General features: G+C 34.0%; 2 protein-coding genes across 2 annotated transcripts; both read left to right on the forward strand.

Annotated features, from left to right (window-relative positions):
* Positions 1-5,257: 5,257 nt before the first annotated feature.
* On the forward strand, positions 5,258-6,196 carry LOC306666670 (olfactory receptor 2B11-like; the record flags this gene model as incomplete). The annotated part of the gene is made up of 1 exon (XM_079148893.1): positions 5,258-6,196. The coding sequence occupies one exon, from the start codon at positions 5,258-5,260 to the stop codon at positions 6,194-6,196; it is 939 nt and encodes a 312-aa protein (XP_079005019.1).
* Positions 6,197-18,877: 12,681 nt separating this feature from the next.
* Positions 18,878-19,807, forward strand: LOC306666691 (olfactory receptor 2J3-like; the record flags this gene model as incomplete). The annotated part of the gene is made up of 1 exon (XM_079148913.1): positions 18,878-19,807. The coding sequence occupies one exon, from the start codon at positions 18,878-18,880 to the stop codon at positions 19,805-19,807; it is 930 nt and encodes a 309-aa protein (XP_079005039.1).
* Between the last annotated feature and the right edge of the window lie 3,268 nt (positions 19,808-23,075).

The following is a 23,075-nucleotide window of genomic DNA, read 5'->3' on the forward strand; positions in this document are numbered from 1 at the left end:
TTGTTGAAAATATATAGTAGCCTTGAAAACTTCTAAGAAATATATGTAATAGTTCTCAACACAAAAACATAAGTATGTTAGGTAATCATATGCTAAATAAGATAGAATTAGTCATGGTACAAATTGCTATATTTTGAACCATCACGTTTTATATGATAAATACACAAAGTTCACTCCATGAATTGGAAAAAAAACATACAAGGAAAACCCATGCTGAAAATAAACAAAATTGTAAAACAGAAAATTATTTAAGACTGAATGTTCCCAATGTTCCAAACATAGCACAGCGGGTATACTCCATCTGGGGTATTAAGGGTAGTTTTGAAAGGAAGCACTTATAAAGGTGTGGGGTGGATTGAGAAAACCAGAAGTGTGTTCAATATGAGTATTATATATGAACTACCCTTGAGCTAGCAATGGTGGAGAGCTTAGTTCTAAATCAAGACCTAAAGTAGCAAAGGGAAGAAGTTGGTATTGGCAATTGGAAAGAGTGTCTGAATGTATATAGCCTCCTGCAAGAACTGTGACCTTTGATTGAGTAACAAAGTCAGTATCATTTGTTCTGGGTGAGTTGGAGTTAGGGGAGAATACCCCAAACCAGCTATTCTCTCATTCTTCGATTCTCAGATGGTGACTACTATCAGTTAACCCTGACGAGAAGCCACACATCAAGGAATCCTCCTGATCTAGCCTCTAGAGAAATAACACAGTAAAAGTATTAACAGGAAGAATGGAAGGCTACTGCTTAGGAGTGAGCACCTGCACTTGGCCCCCAAATTCCAGAAGAAGCCAAATGGAGTCACTCAGCTCAGAAGTCACATAGTCAAAATGTAAACTTTAAGGAAATAGATCTTCCAAAAGAAGAGTTATTCCTGAAAATGTGAGATTCTAGTCTACCTAGTTAGTGTGGTAAGGAAGTTTCACGTGCTTTATCCATTATCAAAAAAAAAAAAAAGCAAAAGACAGAAAATAAATTTCAATTGACCCGACAACCAATCAATCAATTTTTTTGAGTGTTATCTCCTCATCCTCATCTTACAAAATTCTGTTTTGACGTTGTCAAGCGAGAATTGTCTCCTATATTGGAAAATGGAAGCTTCTGGGGATCATGAATTTAAAAAAAGAAAATCTGATATATAACTAAATGTGTCATAATTTTCTCTTTTCAAAAGACATATATATTGAGATAGAGGATGAATTTAGGGAAGGGATAGGAGTGGAGACTGTCCATCACATACATAATTTGTAAATATGTTGTCATTTAACACTAGTGGTACCTTTAGAGAAAACAGAGAGTAGTCAAAGGGAAACATTTACTTTTGTCCCTCTACTCAACATACTTGATTTTGTTTTCACAATAAGATACCTAATACAAGTAAATTGAAATATCTTAATGTTATCTCTGAGTGTGACTAATCAGTGGAGAGAGACAAAGATAGAGGCAGGACAGAGACAGAAGCAGATCATAATTTCATAGTTTTCTTACACAAGAATTCAATATCTTGAAGGTTGTTTTAAAAATCACTTGAATTTTTCTCATTAGAAAAATCAATTTTTTCTTCACTTTCAAAATTCTGCTCCATTATTGTTATGACTATAGATGATGAAATCCCTGTGAGCTGTACTAAGAATTTGTCAAACTAGAAAATTAAGATATTCCAACATAAATTCTCCAGAATTATTTATTCAAACTAGTTCTACTCTAATTGTATCTTGCTTATTCATTTTTATTTAGTTAGTTAGTTTTAATTGTATTCTCTTTGAAATTATTTAAGTGTGTTGGGAAAGGGGATGAGTTCATTTTAAACCAATCTAAAAACCAGACTGATTCCCAACATCAGCCAGGAGGTAACTAATTGTACATAAGAAGCATTTCCATGGAGAGCTTTTTTCTAAGGACTCACCTGGGAAAAAGGTGAATGAATGGCCTATGGGGCAACTATGACCAAAGGTCTCAGGAATAGTATACAAATAGCACTCCCATAAGGCATGTTTGATATTTTCTACTCTTGCCTTCCTAACGTAGCCTTTTTTCTCTTTGCTATCCCATGTCACCTGGAAAAGTAACTTCTGAACAGAATGCTTAAATACTCATCTGTTACTAATGGTTTATGAAAGCTTGAAAAATTCAAGTGTATTCCTTCATAATTCCTTTTCTTTGAATAATTTTTAACAAAATAAGGTAAGTGAAAAATACATGTACTTACAGGCCATGAATTATAGGGAAGGTTGAGATGTGTAATACATATAAGATCTATACATACAAGAGAAAGAACATTTCATTTCAAGGAGCATTTCTAAACTTTGAAAATGCTACTTTGCTGGCTCTAGGAACAATTAGACTTCTCTCTGTAATTAGTCTATTTCTTAGTTCCTCAGATCATACTTACAGTCATTCAAATTATAGTAAATACACCCCACAAATATTAAATACTCAGAGGAAGCATGAAGTCTTCTATCAGTCATGTGAATTTTTAAAATATATTCTCAGAATTTAGTAGATTCACTTGACCACATAGTTTATCCAGATGCTGTAGACTTGAATAAAATTACTTTTATTCTTTCTTATGACCTTTTATTAACTATAAAGCAAAGAGTACTATTATTATAACTAAAATACTACTTGTGAGGAAATGAAGTATAAGGTAAACTATAAAGAAAAGGTGATTAGAGGTACAAAGACTTCAACAGGAATACAGCCTGGCCACTTTTAACATGACTTTATATATTAATGGATATAGTGTAGTGTGTAGTAAAATAAGGATAGAAAATCACTAGAAGTAGAAGGTCCAGAAGTCATGGAATCCAAGAGTTAAAAGTAAGTAAATATAATGAGAATAATATGCAAACATGAGAAATATAAGAATAGAATTATAAAGTCCATACACAGTGGTAGAGTAGAACACATTTATCTCTATGGTAATACCCAGAGAAATAAAAGTGCTTTAAGGGAGTCGGTACTCACCAGCAAATCTACATTTCATAAGATGAATAATAGGAGCAAAGTTCCTGAGTATAAATTCCTTAATGTTACTGTAGAAATATTGGTGTAAATAATGTTATTAGAACTAGACAGATTATGGAGGAATCAAAGGAGGATCAAATCTAAAACTACTCTTTAAAAAATGGATGGATGATTAAAGGTAGAAAATTAAGAAAAGTGAATATAATAATGTAAAAAAAAAGAATATATAGTGTCTTATAATGGAATTATTCAACAATGTTGGTAGACTGCAAATTTTAAAATTCAATCTAATTCATTAATCCAATTCATTAATGCCATGTATTTTATTATTAAATTATTAATTTGAGTATTTATTATTAAATTAACCATTATTAAGTTATTGCCATAACACATGGGTACATTATTTAAGGGCAACATTAACATTTTAACCCTCAATAGCTCTAATTGGCACCCCAACAGGTGACCTTGAGGATTTAATGAAATAGAGATCATTGAAAATGTGCTTTCTAGCTCTAAGAATATAATCTGTTTCCATGAAACCATTTGGCTGGAAAAGTAACAGAATTTTTTGGTATGATGCAATCTTCACTTGACATCTGAGTATTCATCGTTGTATAGATTGTGATTTTCATGTCGCATACTTTGATAAACAAAAAGTACATAAATTTAAAAATTTAATTTTTTTCTGAAAATATTACTCCACTCATAACATTACTCTTTTTTTAAACGTGCCTTTTAGCTGAAAAACAATGAAATATTTCCTGAAAACTATAAAATAATTTCAGGATTTGAATATCTATGGGCCTGAATTGGGATATCTCCTGATAGAAATTATCCAAAGTTAAAAAATGTATTTGTACTTATATATGATGACTGATCCCTGTTAGCTGCCCAAATTCTTATGTTGAAATAGTAAATGAGCTCATTTGATGAAAGAAAATCCAAAAAAGTAGATAAATTAGCTAAAATGTAACATGAAAGTTTAAATACCCAAAACTTTGAACTAATATTTTTACGAAGAAGCACATAAGTGTATCAACAAATTCCAGATTATGAAGAGACCTTTCATTGTAACTTAACTCTTTCAATTTATGGGGGGAAGGAAGGGGGATGGGAATGGGAAAGAAAGTAGAATGAATTGGACATAACTTTCCTCTGTTCATACATGAATACATAACAGTGTAACTCCACATCAGGTACAACCAAAATGGGGAGTTATACTCCATGTATTAAAAAAAAAAAAAAAAAAAAAAAAAAAAACCAACAATAAAAATGTGGGTCATTGATAACTGTAAACATACGGAAATTGATGTTAGGTATTTACATTTTTTGACTAACTTCAAATACATAAGATATATTTATTTAAATTCAAAACCTCACTCTTTGTAGAGAAAATGTTATTAATCAACTGACTAGATGGATGTGGTGAGAGTTTATTTATTCAGGTTTTCTCTTCCTCAGTCTTCTGTTACCTCTACCTGAACACTTTCATGATTCTATTTTCTTTTTCTTTTTTTTCTTTTGCTCATGCTTCCTTCTTTCCTTCTTTCCTTCCTTCCTTCCTTCCTTCATTTTCTTTTCTATTTTGCATATTTTTTGTTTTGTTTTCTTTTATTTTGGTATTGGGAATTGAATCCAGAGGCACTTTACCTCTGATGCACATCCCCAGCCCTTTTTATTTATTTATTTTGAGACAAGGTCTAAATAAGTTACTAGGGCCTCAATAATTTGCTGAAGATGGCCTTGAACATGTAGTCCTCCTGAGACAGCCTCCTGATTCACTGGGATTACAGGCATGACCCTCTATGCCAGATTACTTTTATGATTATTATATCTGGCAGCAGTGATATAAAATGAGCCATCCAATTACTTAACCTCATTTCACATCTACTCTATCAGGCACCTATACATAGGAAGCGATGAACTTCATATTAATCTACTCAGTTGTTTTTTATGCCAATAAAAGTACAAAACCAATAATTTGGAGCTTCCAAAACACAGTTGCTTTTTTTTTTTCATTTAATCCTTACCAAATCACAAGGCATTATTTATTGTCCACCTTATTAGAAATAAGAAGAGGAAATTCTTTCAGAATGATAGGATAAATTGTTCATAAACACCTTAAGTTCTTAAGATAGAAGTTTCCTTAGACAACTTCTTGCTTTAAGTTGTTTCGACCCCAAATCCCTCTATTCTATATTCTGTGAGAGAAAGCAAATGGATTGTCACTATTTTTGTCCTGTCATGCTAACTTTTGGCACTTTCTTTTATAGGTGAAACACATTGAATAGAATGGCACTAATTAATGAAAGCCACCCTGAGGAGTTTATTCTTCTAGGATTTTCTGACCAACATTGGCTAGAACTTCCTCTATTCATTATTCTTCTCATAACATACCCCATGGCCTTGCTGGGAAACATAGCCATCATTCTGGTGTCCGTGTTAGATGCCCATCTCCACAGCCCCATGTACTTTTTCCTCACCAACCTCTCCTTCTTGGACATGTGTTATACCACCAGCATTGTGCCTCAGATGCTCTTTAACCTGGGAAGCTCTAAGAAGACCATCAGCTATATGGGGTGTGTAGTTCAGCTTTATATCTTCCACACGATGGCAGGCACAGAATGTCTGCTCCTGGTTGTCATGTCCTTTGACCGCTATGTGGCCATCTGCAGACCTCTGCACTACACCCTCATCATGAATCAGCCCACCTCTGTTCTGTTAGTGTCCACTGCATGGCTGGGTGGAATCACTTATGCTGTATCAGAGGCCACCATTACACTACAATTACCTTTGTGTGGCATCAATAAACTGGATCACGTGCTGTGTGAGATTCCAGTTCTTATAAAGACTGCCTGTGGGGAAAAGGAGGCTAATGAGCTCACATTGTCTGTGGTGTGCATTTTTATGTTAGCTGTTCCTCTGTGCTTAATTCTTGCCTCTTATGCCAGTATTGGACGTGCTGTTCTTAACATGAAAACTTCTGAAGGAAAGAAAAAGGCCTTTGGCACATGTTCCTCTCATCTCATTGTAATTTTCTTATTTTTTGGTCCAGCCATTAGTATGTACCTTCAGCCCCCCTCTTCCATTACAAGGGACCAGCCCAAGTTCATGGCTCTCTTCTATGGAGTGGTGACTCCTACAGTCAACCCCTTCATCTACACTCTGAGGAATAAGAATGTGAAGGGGGCATTAAGCAACCTGGTGAGGAGTATTTTCATTTGCAAATAAAAATTTTAAAATATTTAGCTATTATAATTACATTTATAAGGGTTTTTCTTATGAACTCATTCATGTCATATTTCTAGTGTTATATGTTCTTCTTCATAATCTGTCCCATTCATTATGTAATTTATTATCTCGTTAGGCAAGTAGCATACTTGGCTAATATGTATCAGTATGGGTACACTGTTCTTGGAAATGGATAAAATAATTCTATTTGGGTTGGTACATAAAGAAATAGTAACTTTGTTAAGTTGCCAAATATTTTGGTAATACGAATTTAGATACAATTGCACAAGTTCCATCTAGTTTTTATAAAAATGGCATGACAATCTGTTATCAATGAGCATCTTATTAATGTCACTTGAGAAACATTTACTCACTCTTCAAATTGTCCCAAATCTATATGGACAGCCTGGCTACCCTGTGCAATCTGTGTAAATTACTCTATGCTTTGAAAAAATGATTAATCTTTCTTTTTCTTTTCGCATTTGTAATTGGTGCATTATTACAGTTATACATAATGATGGGATATGTTGTTCATATTCATATGTGCAAACAATATAAATTGACCCATATCACTCCCCAACACTTCTCACCTTCCCCTCTTTCCACCCCCCTTGTCATTTTCTTTTATCAATCTTCCTTTTATTTTCACTAGATCCAGGCCCTGTACCCTCTGTTTCTTTTCTCTTTTCCTCTCTAGCTTCCACATATGAGAGAAAACATGACCTTTGATCTTCTGAGTTTGGTTTCTTTTGTTCAAATCATGTTCTCTAGTTCCATCCATTTTCATGAAAATAACATAATTTCACTTTTGTTTATGACTAAAACTCCATCGTGTATATATACCACATTTTCTTTTTACATTCATCTATTTATGAATAACTAGCTTGGTTCCATAGTTTGGCTATTGTGAATTGTGCTACTATGAATACGGCTATGCATGTATCATTATAGTATGATACTTCAATTCTTTAGGATAAATACTGAAGGCTATGGCTGAGTCATATGGTGATTCCATGCCTACTCTTTTGAGTAAATCCCACATTGATTTCCATAGTTATTTCTGTAGTTATTTACAATCCTACCAGCATTGTAAAAGTGTTCTTTTTTCTCCACATCATCTTCAGAGACAGGTAATTTGAACTTACAAAGAGACAGTAAAGCAAACTGGGGTTTGAAAGGTTTGAAATTGTTCTGTTTCTCAACTTGTGAGGTGAGAACTGATGCGGGAATTCTTGTGGAGGGCTCATGTGAATTTGCCACTATGGGAAATTGGGAAATCATTGCAAATATTGCCACAATGTTCCATCCAGTCCCTACCACATGAAGTAGAGTGTCCCTTGTAGAATGTAATTGAAACACAGAGAAAATCATATCCAGGGAATTCAGAAGTACTACTCACTTTTCATTTGAACTTTTCACTTGTCATTCATAAGACAAAATGTCTTTCATAAGACAAGATGTCATTCATGAGACAAGAAGATGTCTTCAGGAATCCAAAGAGTTGGGCATGACTATACTCAGGTACTGTATCTTAAAAGGCCATACACTTTAAAGTGGTGGAGTATGTGATTTATCACATGCTCTCTCTGTCTACGATGCTGCTCTATGAATAGAATTCTCAGGAGGCACCTGAAATCCATCCCCATATGAGATTGGCATCTGGCTGGCCCACAGGGTATCTTTTGTTGTGAATGAAAGAGGGTGGGTCAGAAGAACTCAAAATACTGTAGCAGATCCCCAAGAGAAAATCAAAAGAGCTGTTCTGTGGCAGGAAACCAAGCCTACAGAACTGAGAAGAGCAAAAGACATTTTCATTTGTACTATCTGAGCTCTGGAATAAGAAGTCTAATTAATGCACTAGGGGTTAATTCATCTGATTAGGGTCAGATGAAATGTGGTCAACCCTGAACCACTTCTCCCAATATTGGAAGGGAATGGAGGAGAGCTGACAAGTTCCATGAAACTTGCAAAGGAGCCCACAGACTGAGGGCCTTGGAAGGAGGGGTGGCACAGAACTGGCCAAACAATGTTCCACCAATAGGAAAGAGATAAAAAAATTTATTAGAGGAAACAAGAACAATGATACAACATATCAAAATCTCTGGGACATTCTGAAAGCAGTACTAACAGGAAAATTCATTGCATGGAGTGCATTCAAGAAGAGAAGGAAAAGTCAAGAAATAAATGACCTAACATTACAGCTTACAGTCCTAGAAAAAAAGAGATCAACACCAAAAGTAATAGAAGACAAGAAATAATTGAAATCAGAGCTGAAATCAAAACAATTGAAATAAAAGAAAAATTGATAAAACAAAAAGGTTGGTTCTCTGGAAAAGTAAACAAAATTGATAAATACTTAACCCCACTATTGAAGAGAAGGAGAGAGGAAACTCAAATTACTAAAATACGTGATGAAAAAGGAAATGTCATGACAGAAACTATTGAAATACAAAACATAATTAGAAGCTATTTTGAAAACCTATACTCCAACAAAATAGAAAATCTCAAAGACATAGACAGGTTTCTAGAGACACATGATCCACTGAAACTGAATCAGGAGGACATACATAATTTAAACAGATCAATTTCAAGCTATGAAATAAAAGAAGCCATCAAAGGCCTACCAACAAAGAAAAGCCCTGGACCAGACAGATTCTCAGCTGAGTTCTACAAGATCTTCAAAGAAAAGCTAATTCCCATACTCCTCAAAATACTAGTGAAATAGAAAAGGAGGGAACCCTCCAAATTTATTCAATTAAGCTAGTATCACTCTGATACCAAAAGCAGACAAAGACCCATCAAGGAAAGAAAATTTAAGATCACTATCCCTGATGAACATAGATGCAAAAATTCTTAACAAAATTCTAGCAAATCACAAACAAAAACATATTAAAAAGTTAGTGTACCACAATCAATTGGGTTTCATTTCAGGGATGCCAGGATGTTTAACATCAGGATATTGATAAATGTAATTCACCACATCGATAGGCTTAAAGTTATTATTTCAATAGATGCAGAAAAAGCATTTGCTAAATACAACACCTGTTCATGCTTAAAACACCAGGAAAAATAGGGATAGTAGGAACATACCTCAACATTGTAAAGGCTATCTATGCTAAGCCCATGACCAATACCATTCTAAATGGAGAAGAACTGAAAGCATTCCCTCTAAAAACTGAAACAAGACAGGGATGCCCTCTTTCACCACTTTTATTCCCCAACATCCTTGAAACTCTACCCAGAGCAATTAGACAGACCAAAGAAATTAAAGGGATACGAATAGGAAAAGAAGAACTCAAGCTATCACTATTTGCCAATAATGTGATTCTATATTTAAAGGATCCAAAAAATTTCAGAACAAAATGTCTAGAACTCATAAATGAATTCAGGAAAGTAGCATTATATAAAATCAACATGCATAAATCTAATGCATTTTTTATTCATAAGTGATGAATCCTCTGAAAGAGAAATTAGGAAAACCACTGCATGCATAATAGCCTCAAAAAATAAATAAAATATTTGGGAATTAATCTAACAAACGAGGTGAAAAACCTTTACAATGAAAACTACAGAACACTAAAGACAGAAATTAAAGAAAACCTTAGAACATGGAAAGATCTACCATGTTCTTGGATAAGCAGACTTAATATTGTCAAAATGGCCATACTACCAAAAGTACTGTACAAATTCAATGCAGTTGCAATTAAAATTCCAATGACATACTTCATAGAAACAGAGAAAATAATGATGAAGAAAAAGAGACTCAGAATAGCCAAAGTAATTCTTAGCAGGAAGAGTGAAGCAGGGGGTATCGCATTACCAGAACATCAATTGTACTACAAACAATAATAACAAAAAAGGCATAGTACTATCACCAAATAGATGGGTAGTCCAACCATACAGAATAGAGAACCCAGAGGTAAACCCATAAATACAGTTATCTCATACTAGATAAAGGTGCCAAAAACATACAATGGAGAAAAGATAGCAACAAATGGTGATGCAACAAATGGTGCTGGCAAAACTGGAAATCCATATGCAGCAAAATGAAATTAAATCCCTATCTTTCACCCTTTACAAAACTCAACTCAAAATGGATCAAAGACCTAGGAATTGGACTAGAGATCCTACACCAAATAGAAGAAAAAGTAGGCTCAAATCTTCATCATGTCAGCTTAGGACCAGACTTCCTTAACAAGACTCCCAAAATGCAAGAAATGCAAGAAAGAATCAATAAATGGGATGAATTCAAACTAAAAAGTCTTTGTCAGCAAAGGAAACAATCAACAATGTGAAGAGAGATCCTAAAAAGTGGGAGACAATCTTTACCACACACACTTCAGATAGAGCACTAATCTCCAGAATTTATAAAGAACTCAAAAAACTTTACACCAAGAATACAAATAACCCAATCAATAAATAGGCTAAGGAAATAAGCAGACATTTCACAGAAGATCTTCAAGCAATAAATAGATGTATGAAAAAAATTGTTCAATATCTCTAGTAATAAAAGAAATATAAGATTTCATCTCATCCCAATTAGAATGGCTGTTATCAAGAATACAGGTAACAATAGGTGTTGGCCAGGATGTGGAAAAAAAAGGTACATTTATACACTGCTGGTGAGGTTGCAAATTGGTGCAGATACTCTGGAAAACAGTATGGAGTTTCCTTAGAAAACTTGGAATGGAACCACCATTTGAACCAGTTATCCCACTCTTTGGCCTATACCCAAAGGACTTAAAATCAGCATACCACAGTGATGCAGTCACATCAATGTGTATAGCTGTTCAATTCACAGTAGCTAGATTGTGGAACCAACCTAGAAGCCCTTTGATAGATGAATGGATAAAGAAACTGTGGTATATATACACAATTGAATACTGCTCTGTTATAAAGAAGAATAAAATTATGGCATTTGCAGGTAAATGAATGGAGTCGAAGAATATCATGCTAAATGAAATAAGCCAATCCCAAAAAATCAAAAGCTGAATGATTTCTCTGATAAGTGGATGATGATACATAATTGGGGGTATGGGAAGAATGGAGGAAGGATGGATTGTGTAGAGGGAAATGAGGGATGTGGAGCGGGTGGAGGGAAGGAAAGATAATAGATTGAGACAACATCATTACCCTATATACATGTATGATTACACAAATGGTGTGACTCTAGTTCATGTACAACCAGAGAAATGAAAGTTGTTCCCCATTTGTGTACAATGAATCAAAAATTAAATGAATCAATAATTTAAAAAGGGAACAATATAATAGGAAGATACAATAAGAGTAAATATTTATGACCCAAATGTGCACTTCATTAAACTAAATATATATATGATTCCACATAAAGACTCAGACTCCAATTCAGTAATACTGAGTGGATTCCAACATATCTCTCTTACCAACAGATAGGTCATTGAAAACACAATCAGCAAAGACATTTCAGGCATTTAAAATATAATATAAATCAAGTGGTTCCAGCTGCCATTTATAGAATAATTTCCCTAACAGCAAAATTAACTTTCTTCTCAGCTATTCATATAACCATCTCTAAAACAGATCATATTTTAGGATGCAAACCATATCGTAGTAAATAAATCATAGTAAATTCATTTAATTCCTTCCATCTTATCATACCATAAAAAAATAAATTTAGAAATCAATTGCAAGAAAACCACAGGAATCAAATAAATATAGATCAAACAATACACTTTAAATTATGAATGGATAATAGATAAAATTAATGGAGAAATTTGTATATTTTTAATATCAAGTGAGAATACAGACATAGCATACTCAAATCTTTGGGAAACTTTGAAGGAATCCTGAAGGGTAAGATTAGAGTAATGAGTACCTACATAAGATAATCACAAAGATCCCAAATAAATAACCCAATGGTGAATGTTAACAATTAAGAAAAACAATTTCCAATATCAGTAAAGGGAAGGAAATGAGATAAGAACCAAAATTAATTAAATAGAGAATAAATAATAATACAAAGAATCAATGAAACAAAGAGTTGATTTTATGAAATGACAAAAAGATATGTCTTCAAACTAACCAAAAAATCAAAATTGATAAAATGAGAAATGAAAAAGGAGATAGCACAACAAGCATTTCTGAAATCCAGAGGATCATTAGGGCCTACATGAAAATTCATATACTTATAAAATGAAAATTCAGAAAGTAATGGACAGATTTCGAGACACATAAACCTATTGAAATTGAGCCAGTAAGACATAGAAAGCATAAATGATGCTGAAAAAACTGGATAGTCATATGCAGAAGAATGAAATCAGATCTCTATCTCTCATGCTGCACAAAAGCTAAATCAGAATGGATCAAAGGCCAAGGAATTAGACCAGAAACTCTGCAAACACTGGAAGAAAATGTAAACTCAACACTCCAGCATGTTGGCATGGGCATTAATTTTCTTAACCAGACTCCTAAAGCCCAAGAAATCAACCAAAACTCAATAAGTGGAACCATATCATATTAAGAAGCTTCCGTACAGCAAAGGAAACAATGAAGAGCCCGAGGAAAGAGCCTGTAAAAGGGGGAAGTTCTCAGTCACATACCCCTTAGAGGTTTAATACCCAGACTATATAAAGAACTCAAAAAGTTGCCACCAAAATAACCAAATAATCTAATTAATAAATGGACAAAAGAACTAACAAGACACTTCTCAAGAGGAGAAACACAAATGCCCAACAAATACATGAAAAAATGTCCAATGTCTTCACCAATCAGGAAAGTGCAATGGGGTAGAAAAGAAGCCACAGAGACCAACCCACCCAAACATAATTACCTGATATCTGGCAGAGTGACCGAATCTCTAGGGGGAAAGACGGCCTTTTTTCAAAAATGGGGCTGGGAAAATTGGATATTCGTATATGGAAGAATGAAACTAGTTTCCTAAATCGCAACTCTCACACAATTCAACTCAAAACAAATCAAGACCTAGGAATTGGACCAGGAACATTAAACTGCAGGAAGAAAACTTAGGGGAAATACTCCAACATATTGAAATGGAAAAGAATGCCTAAAATATAGATGAGAGAAAAACTATAATATTATAAAAATTTGTGTCATGGGTTATAAAGCAACTTGGATACTTGAAGAAACACTATGAGTATCTTTCCATTGATAGGTATTTTGGAAGTAAGGACTCTCAAAGTCTTTTTAAGTAAAAGTTGAAAGTGCTAAAACCTAGCTCTAGTGCTCAAAACCAAAGCTTGAAACTTTATCATAAAATCGGTTACAATTTATGAAGATAAGTTAATTGGTTGCACAGTTAGATTCTGTTGAATTAATATGTTGAGAATTCAATATAAGGTGTTGTAAAAAAGCAATAACTTTTAAGAAAACAAAGTATCATTCAGACTTCTCTAACATTTCTTCTGACATAATCAAGATCGAAACACAAAATTGGATGATGAATCTCATTTTATTCTATATAAGAATTAGTATTAAACTGGATATACTCAAAAACAACAGATCATATGGTACTTGATCCAGGTCTAACACTAATTTTTTTATATTTCTACTAGTGAATTAGAGTTATTCACTATATTGAGGTCCTTTTCCACATGATCATGACTGCATGGAATATAATTTGCTCCACTTCAGTCTCCATTATTACTCTTCTCCCTCTCCCTTCCCTCTTCTTGTTTGCTTTCCTCTATTTTACTTGTCTTCCTTCCTTTTTTTTATTATCTCTAAAAATTATATACACACACACACATACACACACACCTACTAATTTAAATATATATTTTATATTATGAATATATTTATATATAAAACTAATTTAAATATATATTCAATGTGTATAAATATATATTTTATAATACATATTTCATAATATATATGTATACATATAATATATAAATAGTCTACATTTATATATTTAAATTAATTTTTAAAGTACTGTTATATCTATATCTATTTTATCTAGATAGATAGATGAAATTCACTGGGGTATATTTACACATGCACATGGCTTCATTAACTCAATTTTATTCCACTGTTCCTCTTTTCCCATTCCTCTCCCTCCCCATTAATCCTGTTCCTCTGCTCCAGTGATCTACCTTTTATTTTCCCCAAGTTTTTTTTTTTTTTTTTTTTTGGTTTAACTTCCACATATAAGAGAAAAATTTTGACATATTTAGTTTGAAACTTTTCTGTGTTATTTAAAATTATCAGATTTCTGACCAATTGCCAGGAAATGTTGTTTTATACAGGCTAGTAACAAACTACAAATTACATAAAATTCTGTAATACTAAATAACGACTTTAACCGTATTGATTAATTAGAATATTCTTTGTTTATTTTTTATATACTGATAAATTTGATGTCTTCTCTTTTGAAACAAAACCCTATAATATTTGTGTCTGAAGCATACCATAAACTGGTTATACTTCTGAGGTTTTCTTCAATTACCTTCATTCTTGGGCTACTTAATGTGTGTATGAACTTTTAGGCCTACGGAGATTACTTCTTCCAGAATTGTGAGTGCTATCCAAACTCTGAAAATCAAGACTACCAACAACTACATACAAAATCTCAGGATAAATAATATTGATAGAAGTGAAGGGGAACACAGAGAAATGTTTTATTTTTACTAAACTACTTCACGTTTCTAGGATATATGTGCTTAGTATTTTCTCACATAGCTAACTTTTGAGAAACACTTTCAAAGAAAAGACAGATATAATATTTGAATCAAAAGTGTGCTCTACCTTTAATGTAAAGCATAAGCAATCCTGAAATTTCCTCTGCAAGCAAGACAATCTAAAATGTTTCTCATTTTCTCAAGCAAGACATTCCTGAGGAACAACCAGAAAGCAACAAAACATTTTAACCCTGGTTGTAAACACACTAAAGAGGCATTTGGGAAAATCTTCAAGGGAGAATTCAAGATGGTTTAACCATGGTTTGCTCCACACTGCAGAGGTTCTCAGGTCTGCATAGCATAACACAGTTAGGCAAGAAGCACATCTTGCTGCCATGGGAGCATTTCAATGCAACTATTTAAAAGTTTCCAATGTTTCTTCTCACTTCACATAGTGTGGTAATCTCTAAAACTATATCTTTGCGAAGAGAAAGAATTAGGAAGGGTCTTTTGTGGAAAGGTAAAATTCAAATAAATCTGTTAAGTGTCAATGTAACAATTTTGAAATAATCATTGATTTCTAAACTCATGAAATCCTTTTTTATGCCTACAACATGATTATTGGATGTACAGTAACAATCCCTGAATCCTTCAGTTATTTATTTGTCAAAGCATCCAGCAGAATTGTAGAAGTATGTTTGGGAAATATACTTTCATTACTTTTTATTTTTATTTATTTATTGGCTTATTTTGGTTTTGGTAGTAAATTTCTGAGTATATTTGATCTTCAAAGATGAATTTCAAAATATTTGTCATACTGAGCTATTCTTAGATTTTACATACAAGGTAGAAACAATGGAAGAACTTAATCAGGTAAGGATATATGGTTCATTCTTTATTTTTTACTATTTTATGCTTTCATCCATCTCCAATTGTGATAGTTGACAAATTATCCCTCCAATTTTAGCTTTCAGCAGGATGAGAATTTGTGGAAAATATTTAAGCTAACTGTTGAAATTCCCTTTCCTTCTTGGCAAACCCTGTTCAGCATTTTTCTCGGTGATAGACTATAGACCCATTATAATTTTAGTACAATAGTGTAATATCATCCTGATTGCATTCCTGTGACAGTTTCACAACCAAGACAAGCTCTTGAAAGGCATTAATTGACAGTTGGGAATTTGCCATCCCTATGGCTCAGTCAAGGAAATTAAATCACATTCTTCTTTTGTTCCCACAAAGGTCCAAAGGTTCTAAGAGGCAATCCCCTGATACACCAATTGCTCTGAGTGTTTCCTTCCAGGTACAAAATCTTTGAGTAGACACAGGATTTTCTCTTCTGCAGCAATGACAATCACAGTTAGTAAAGCAGAGTAATTTTAAGACTTTGCTTTACTGATTTGATGTTGTAGATTATAATCTAAGGTGTAGGCAAGAATTTGTGCTGGTGATTTCAAGGAAACCAACAGGATCAAGGATCAAGTCATGCACACATGAAAGATAGATATGGAATATGACAGACATGGATGGATGGAAATGACAGTAGTTGTTCCAGTGACATTTGAGCACTAGGTAAGAATATGAAAGAAGTAACATGATCAAGATCAAAAGGTTTCAGCCAATGAAGAAGGAATGGGAAAAGCAGCCCCTTTTCCCTCCACAATGCCTACTTCTAAAACTAGAGTGGAGAGTTCATCCACAGCCAATAGGAGCAAAATTGGAGAAGATCTTTATTTCCCTCCTTTCCATTAGTAGTAAAATTAAAGCATGAATTTTCTACTTTTTATTTTTTGTATCTGAAAGAAAAATTTTTCCCTCATCTCAAGTGCCTCTAGGTGCTCTCTGTGTACAAATAGTCAACAAGTTTCATATGGAATATATAAACATATCTCACAACCTCCTCTTTGTTTTAGTTAATGTATTAAGTTGTGGAGGCACTGTTCAAGACAAAGAAAATTACATTTTTATAAGGAAATGACTACAACATTCAGGCCCACACTGCTCATAGTGATCTATAGTGAAGAAATAGTCATGATTTACTATTTGACTATTGCTAATTTTGAATTCATTATCAGTTTTAAGAAAGTTTTTTTTTTTTTTTTTAAGTGTAGTCACTGATTATCCTGAATGGTTTCTGAGTTGAAACTATTATTCGAGACTAGTGTAACTGTCTAATTATTCTCTTTATAACCAATACCATGAACAGTTACAAAATCTGAGTCAGTCTTAAAGTTATGGAGCCAACCTGAATGCTCCAAATTTCTCTGCTGAGACTCACTGTGTTAGCTAGTCCTAGCATGTATTATTATTAGAGGTGCATTTATAGAACATGAGCAACTAAGAAACAACAAAAAGAGGAAACCATAGGTGGCTCTGCTGTTACTTTTTTTCTTTTCCTTAAGAGGAAGCATGAAAGAAACCCATCAGCACAAAAAGAGGGGAGGAATAGTTAGAAAGTAGCTCTTCATCCAAATGCACAAAGTCCTGGTGATAAAGTTCTTTCTATAAGCATGATTAAATGATTCTAAATATCTTCTACCCTACATAGATAATTTGAAATCTTTACAAAATTAGATATTTTTCCTCCTATATTTTCATCCATATGTATGATTGTTAGGATTGCAAATTTTATGGTTTCTGTGTTTAAATAACTAACAGTACCCTAAAAATGCCAAGAAGAAAACTGAAGTCGCTCATTAGGTAATAAAATTTTTCTTTGGTAACAAAGATTGTTTCATGTAAATTGTCTTTCTTAGCTAAGTTAGGTATTTCTTCATTTACCACTTACTTACCAATTAAAATTCACCTACGATAAATGAGGAGAACTTGAATTTATGATGTTACTTTTTTCTATAAAAAGGCAAATATCTGAATGTGATTATATGAAATTATTTAGTCTTTTATTGTGGCAGAATTTCAAATTTACAGAACAATTAGAAAAAGTGATACATTACATTACCATGCATCCTGTATTGAGATTGTGCAATAGTAAAACATTTTCCCTGAAAATTTCCCTTTATCTAGATTGTGCATTAGTAAACTGTTCTCCATGAAAATATTTGTTCTTTCATCTAATTTTCTGTTATCTATCTATCTATCTATTGGTCTGTGTATCCAGCTATCAATGTATCTGTCCACCGTTTTTTGAAGCACTTGAGAACAAGTTGGAGAGGCTATGTTCACTAATACTGTCTCTTTTTGTGTTCATTTGCAAAGAAAAAAACAACATTACTTTACATAAAATCTGTACAGTAACCAAAATCGGCAAAATTAATGTGGAGAAAATATTATCTAGTCAATAGTCTATATTCATATTTCTCCAATGGTCTCAATAATTTTTAATTGATCTTTTCATAGGATCACAATTTTAACCATTGTGCCTCATTGGTCTCCTTTGACATAAACCAGTTCCTCAACTGTCACTCATTTTATTGACTGATACTTTTGAGCAGTACAGGTAAAGCATATTGTTTCTTTTGAGTTGTGTCACTTTTCTTTATTACTAGAAGTAGGCTATTCATTCTTGGTAGGAATAGGACCAACGAGATATTGTGTCCTATTGAGAGCAACACATCAGCAGTCACATAATACTTTGTCCCAATATTGTTGATGATCACGTTCACCACTGGTTATAGGGGTGTCCACCAGTTTCTGCAAATACAAAATTACTTGTGATTCCAAGCAAATGGTAGAGATATATTATAGACTATGTAGATAACCTGCTTCTCATTAAATTATTATCTACCAGCTTTTATCTATTTATGTCTTCCTGAAGGCATGATGACTTTTACATTTATTATATACTATTCTAGCATATAGAATAGCTTAGTTCTCACCACAAGTATATTTTACTCTTACTTTCACATCCGATAAGAATTTGAAGGTTCATATATTGTTCAATCAATTACTCTGATAGTTTCTCTTAATGCTCTACTTATCAATTCCACAGTGGTAGGCTTTTAAAAATTGGCTTTTTGTTATTTTTCACATGTCCCTATGATTCTTGGATCATTTTCATATGTCCTATGAGTTTTTATGATTTTGTTCCTCCATTTAACAGAAAACAATGATGGAAAAAATCAATGGTACTACTCAAGGATACTTCATTCTACTGGGCTTTTCTCATTGGCCACACCTGGAAATAGCTCTCTTTGTGGTAATCTTTATATTCTACTTGTTGACACTGATAGGTAATTTGTTTATCATCATGCTGTCATACCTGGATTCCCATCTCCACACTCCCATGTACTTCTTCCTCTCAAACCTCTCTTTTCTGGATCTCTGCTACACCACCAGCTCTATCCCACAATTGCTGGTAAACCTCTGGGACCCAGAGAAGACCATTTCATATGCCGCTTGTATGATTCAACTCTACTTTGCCCTTGCGCTGGGAACCACAGAGTGTGTCCTCCTGGTGGTGATGTCTTATGACCGTTATGCAGCTGTGTGTAAACCTTTGCATTACACTGTCCTCATGCACCCTCGACTCTGCCAGTCCTTAGCTGTGGCATCCTGGGTAAGTGGCTTTATAAACTCAGCACTCCATTCCCTCTTTATGTTCTGGGTACCCCTGTGTGGACATTACCAAGTTGATCACTTTTTCTGTGAAGTTCCAGCACTTCTCAAATTGTCATGTGTTGATACTCATGTCAATGAGCTGACCCTCATGGTCACAAGCTCCATTTTTGTTCTCATACCACTCATCCTCATTCTGACATCCTATGGTGCCATTGGTAGAGCTGTATTGAGGATGCAGTCAACTACCGGACTTCAGAAAGTCTTTGGGACATGTGGAGCCCATCTTATGGTTGTTTCCCTCTTTTTCATTCCAGTTCTGTGCATTTATCTCCAACCACCAACAGAAAATTCTCAAGAGCAAGGCAAATTCATTGCCCTGTTTTATACTGTTGTCACACCAAGTCTCAACCCTCTCATCTATACCCTCAGAAACAAAGATGTCAGAGGGGCAGTTAGGAGACTAATGGGGAGAGAATGACCTGTGTACTTGTGACATTACTTGTGTAATGATGAATCCAACTTTTCGCCAGTGATTCATAGGTCCACTCATTCATCCACTGTACATTCACTCTCTCTACCAGACTTATGAGTGCCTCAACCAGCACAAACTCAACATTCCAGTGAGGGGCAAAAGGGGATTAGAAAAATAAAGACTCACAGACACAGATTTTGAAGATTAAGCTGGGATTCTATGGAACTCTGCTCTCTGATGGAGATGAAGATCTAAAGAGTTATGCTAGCTATCTTTATTTATATATGTCTCATTATCAGGTTAAAGACTATGCAACCATTATTCTTTGTATTCAGACAAGTTACAGAAACAAGGATATCTATGTAGCTTTTCTACAGTTGCAATCCACAGTTGCAAAATGCAATGTTAGGAACTTTGTGTAGCTCTCAAGAAAGTCCATTGTTAAAAGTTAATGAACAATAGGCAGGCACAGAAGAAGCAGAACTGGTGAAACATTGTGGTTGTCTAGTATAAGAAAAATAAGTTTATTAATTGTAGCACAACCAACTGGGAATTATGTACCTCAAGTAATTGTCTTACATTCCTTTTAGATAGAAAATGTATAAAACTTCAAAGTTCTGATAAATAGCTTGCCAAGTATTAGTCATCACAGGTTGCATATAATTTGGTGAAATATATTTTCGAAGCAACCTCTGGTGCCTAGAAAGCCTTAAAGAATATTTGAGGTAGTTCGAGATATGGGTTTCGAAATGTCTTAGAAGCCAATGGTATTTCAAAAATAATTACTTAAAAATCTATTAAAAATTGTGATAAATGATGTTAAGTGGAGATGTTTACTTTTGTGCTTGATCTAATATATTTTTGGTTAATAATTTCATCTTGAACATCAAGTTATATTTTCCAAATTAAGAAATACTTTTAGAAAAGAATGATTTGTTGTTTATAGAATTATTAAACACTTCTATATGAAATTTGAGAACTATGGATTTACCCTCTACATTGTCAGCATATCAATAGGAGTGACATATTACCTAATGAAAATAAAATAAAGTAACATTTGGCACTATGTAAATTTTTCTGTAAGTTGATTGTCAGCTGTAGTCTTTGAGGGCTTTATAAAGGCTTAGCTATTTCCTACATTATAAAATAAAACTACACCCGAAACTTCTTTCCCTCATTTCCTGTGTGACTTGCCATGATACTGACTATGCTCACTTTGAACTTTTTCTGTCTCTGTGACTCTTAGCAAGAAGTGTGTATATAACAGAACTTTTAGTAATAGCAAGGTCTATGTATGGTGAAATAATACATAGATATAAACCTTTCTAAAACATAAAAAAGTACTTCAGTACTTTGAACCACCTTTCACTGTGGAAAGCTTGTGGTTTTGCATAACTTGTGCTACATTTTTATCCTTTACCATAACCATAATTTTTTCTTTCAGGTTTTTAAAAGCCTAATTGAGAAAAATCATGTGTTTATGGTTAAAATGTAATATTTTTATATATGCAGATATTATGAAATTATTTTCCATCCATTAACATATCTATCACCCTACATATTTTTGCGTGGTGAGAACATTTGAAATCTACACTTTTAGACATTTTCTGGCATACAACACAGTAGCATGAATAATAGTCACATTACATAATAGAGCTCAATAGTCTGAAATGGTACTTTTGTCCAACCTCTGCCCATTTTTCATTTACCTCGGAATCTTCAGAATCAGCAATCTAGTTGTCTAGGTTTTTATGAGTTCAAATTTTTTTAGATTTCTATATGTGTGAACATGAAATATTTGTAATTTTCTACATGGTTTATTTCACTCAGCGTAATGTGCTCCAGTTTTGCCTTGTCAATGCAAATATCAGGATATCCCCGCTACATTGCTTTACGTATTAATCTTTCTGAACTTCTCTTTCTTTGTATTAAAAGGGTATAGAGCTTGCCTCATGGGATCATTTTGAAGAGTGAATTAGGCAAAGTGTTCTGGATATTCCTAGTGATGTAGTACACAGTATATACTCTGAGGCTATGATGGTAATGGTGATTGTCATAATTTAGGAAATTTCTATTTAACAAAAGTGATACCTGTTGTTGGTTACATAAGGACTGTAGGTCACTTCTTGTCCATGTCTTGATTTTCTTGTTATCCAGTTCTACACAAGTGTTATTAAGAGCTTTATCTGACTTAAATTTCATGATTAGCTCAGACTGTTTCATTTATCAATATTTCAAGTTTGATCATGTGGCCCAATTCTGTCTAGTCACATGCTGAGTTACCAAGGGAAAATCAGAGGAGAAGATGTCATTAGGAAGGTGACAGGCAAAAGGAGGAGAAAGTTGAAGGTGGTATTACCACAGGGCATGTGTGCCAGTCTTCCAGCTACAAACCCTGGGCCATTGAATGGGACAGGGTCATGCCTGGATGGTAGGGGTCCCCAAGGTTCTCCAGGTCTGCCTAAGACCCTGAGAAATCCAATATTGCCAATTTCAAGATTTATTCCTGGGTATGGACATCTCCAGAGCAACCCCAAGAAGACAGTTGTGGGGTCCTGTACCCAGGAATTTGTTCTCCAGAAAGTAAGATGAGATCCCCTTTGTATGGAGAAACATTGTTTCTGGGAAGCCTCAAGTTCCTGTTCCATAAATTACCATGCTTGTACCAGGTATTATATATTATATGTATATGGTATATACATATATAATTTGTATTTGAGTGTTTATGTGTGTGTGTGTGTGTGTGTGTTGCATTTTCTTTCTTTCTTCATTCACCTGTTGGTAGATAAGGGCTTTTTCCCAGTGTCATGGCTATAAGAAATAAGGCTGAAATGAATATGGATATGAGGTGTCACCTGAACATTGTTATTTCATTAGGGTAGTTGGATATATATCCAGGAGTAGGATTGCTGAATCATAGGGCAAATTTATTTTTAAATTTTTGAGTAAAGTTCATAGTGTTTTCCATAATGGCTACAATAATTTGCATTCTATTCAATAGTGTAAAACATATACTTTCCTCCATGTCCTTGCTGACACTTGCTACCTTTTGCCTTTTTCATAATATATGCTCTACCCATGTGAAGTGTGAAACAATACCTACAAGGAACAGACCTGGAGTCTGTACGCACTGGAAATGGAGGCCACTGGGATGAGCTTGGAACGTGGGCCTGGATTGGTGTTGGGGCAGGACTGGAATCTGGTTTCTTGGAAGTTGATTTGGAGCCTGAAGCTTGGTCTGCATGTGTTGGAAGGTTACGGTATTTGGGGAATT

The sequence above is a fragment of the Sciurus vulgaris genome (assembly GCF_902686455.1).
Source record: "Sciurus vulgaris genome assembly, chromosome: 7".
In the NCBI taxonomy this organism is placed as follows: Eukaryota; Metazoa; Chordata; class Mammalia; order Rodentia; family Sciuridae; genus Sciurus; species Sciurus vulgaris.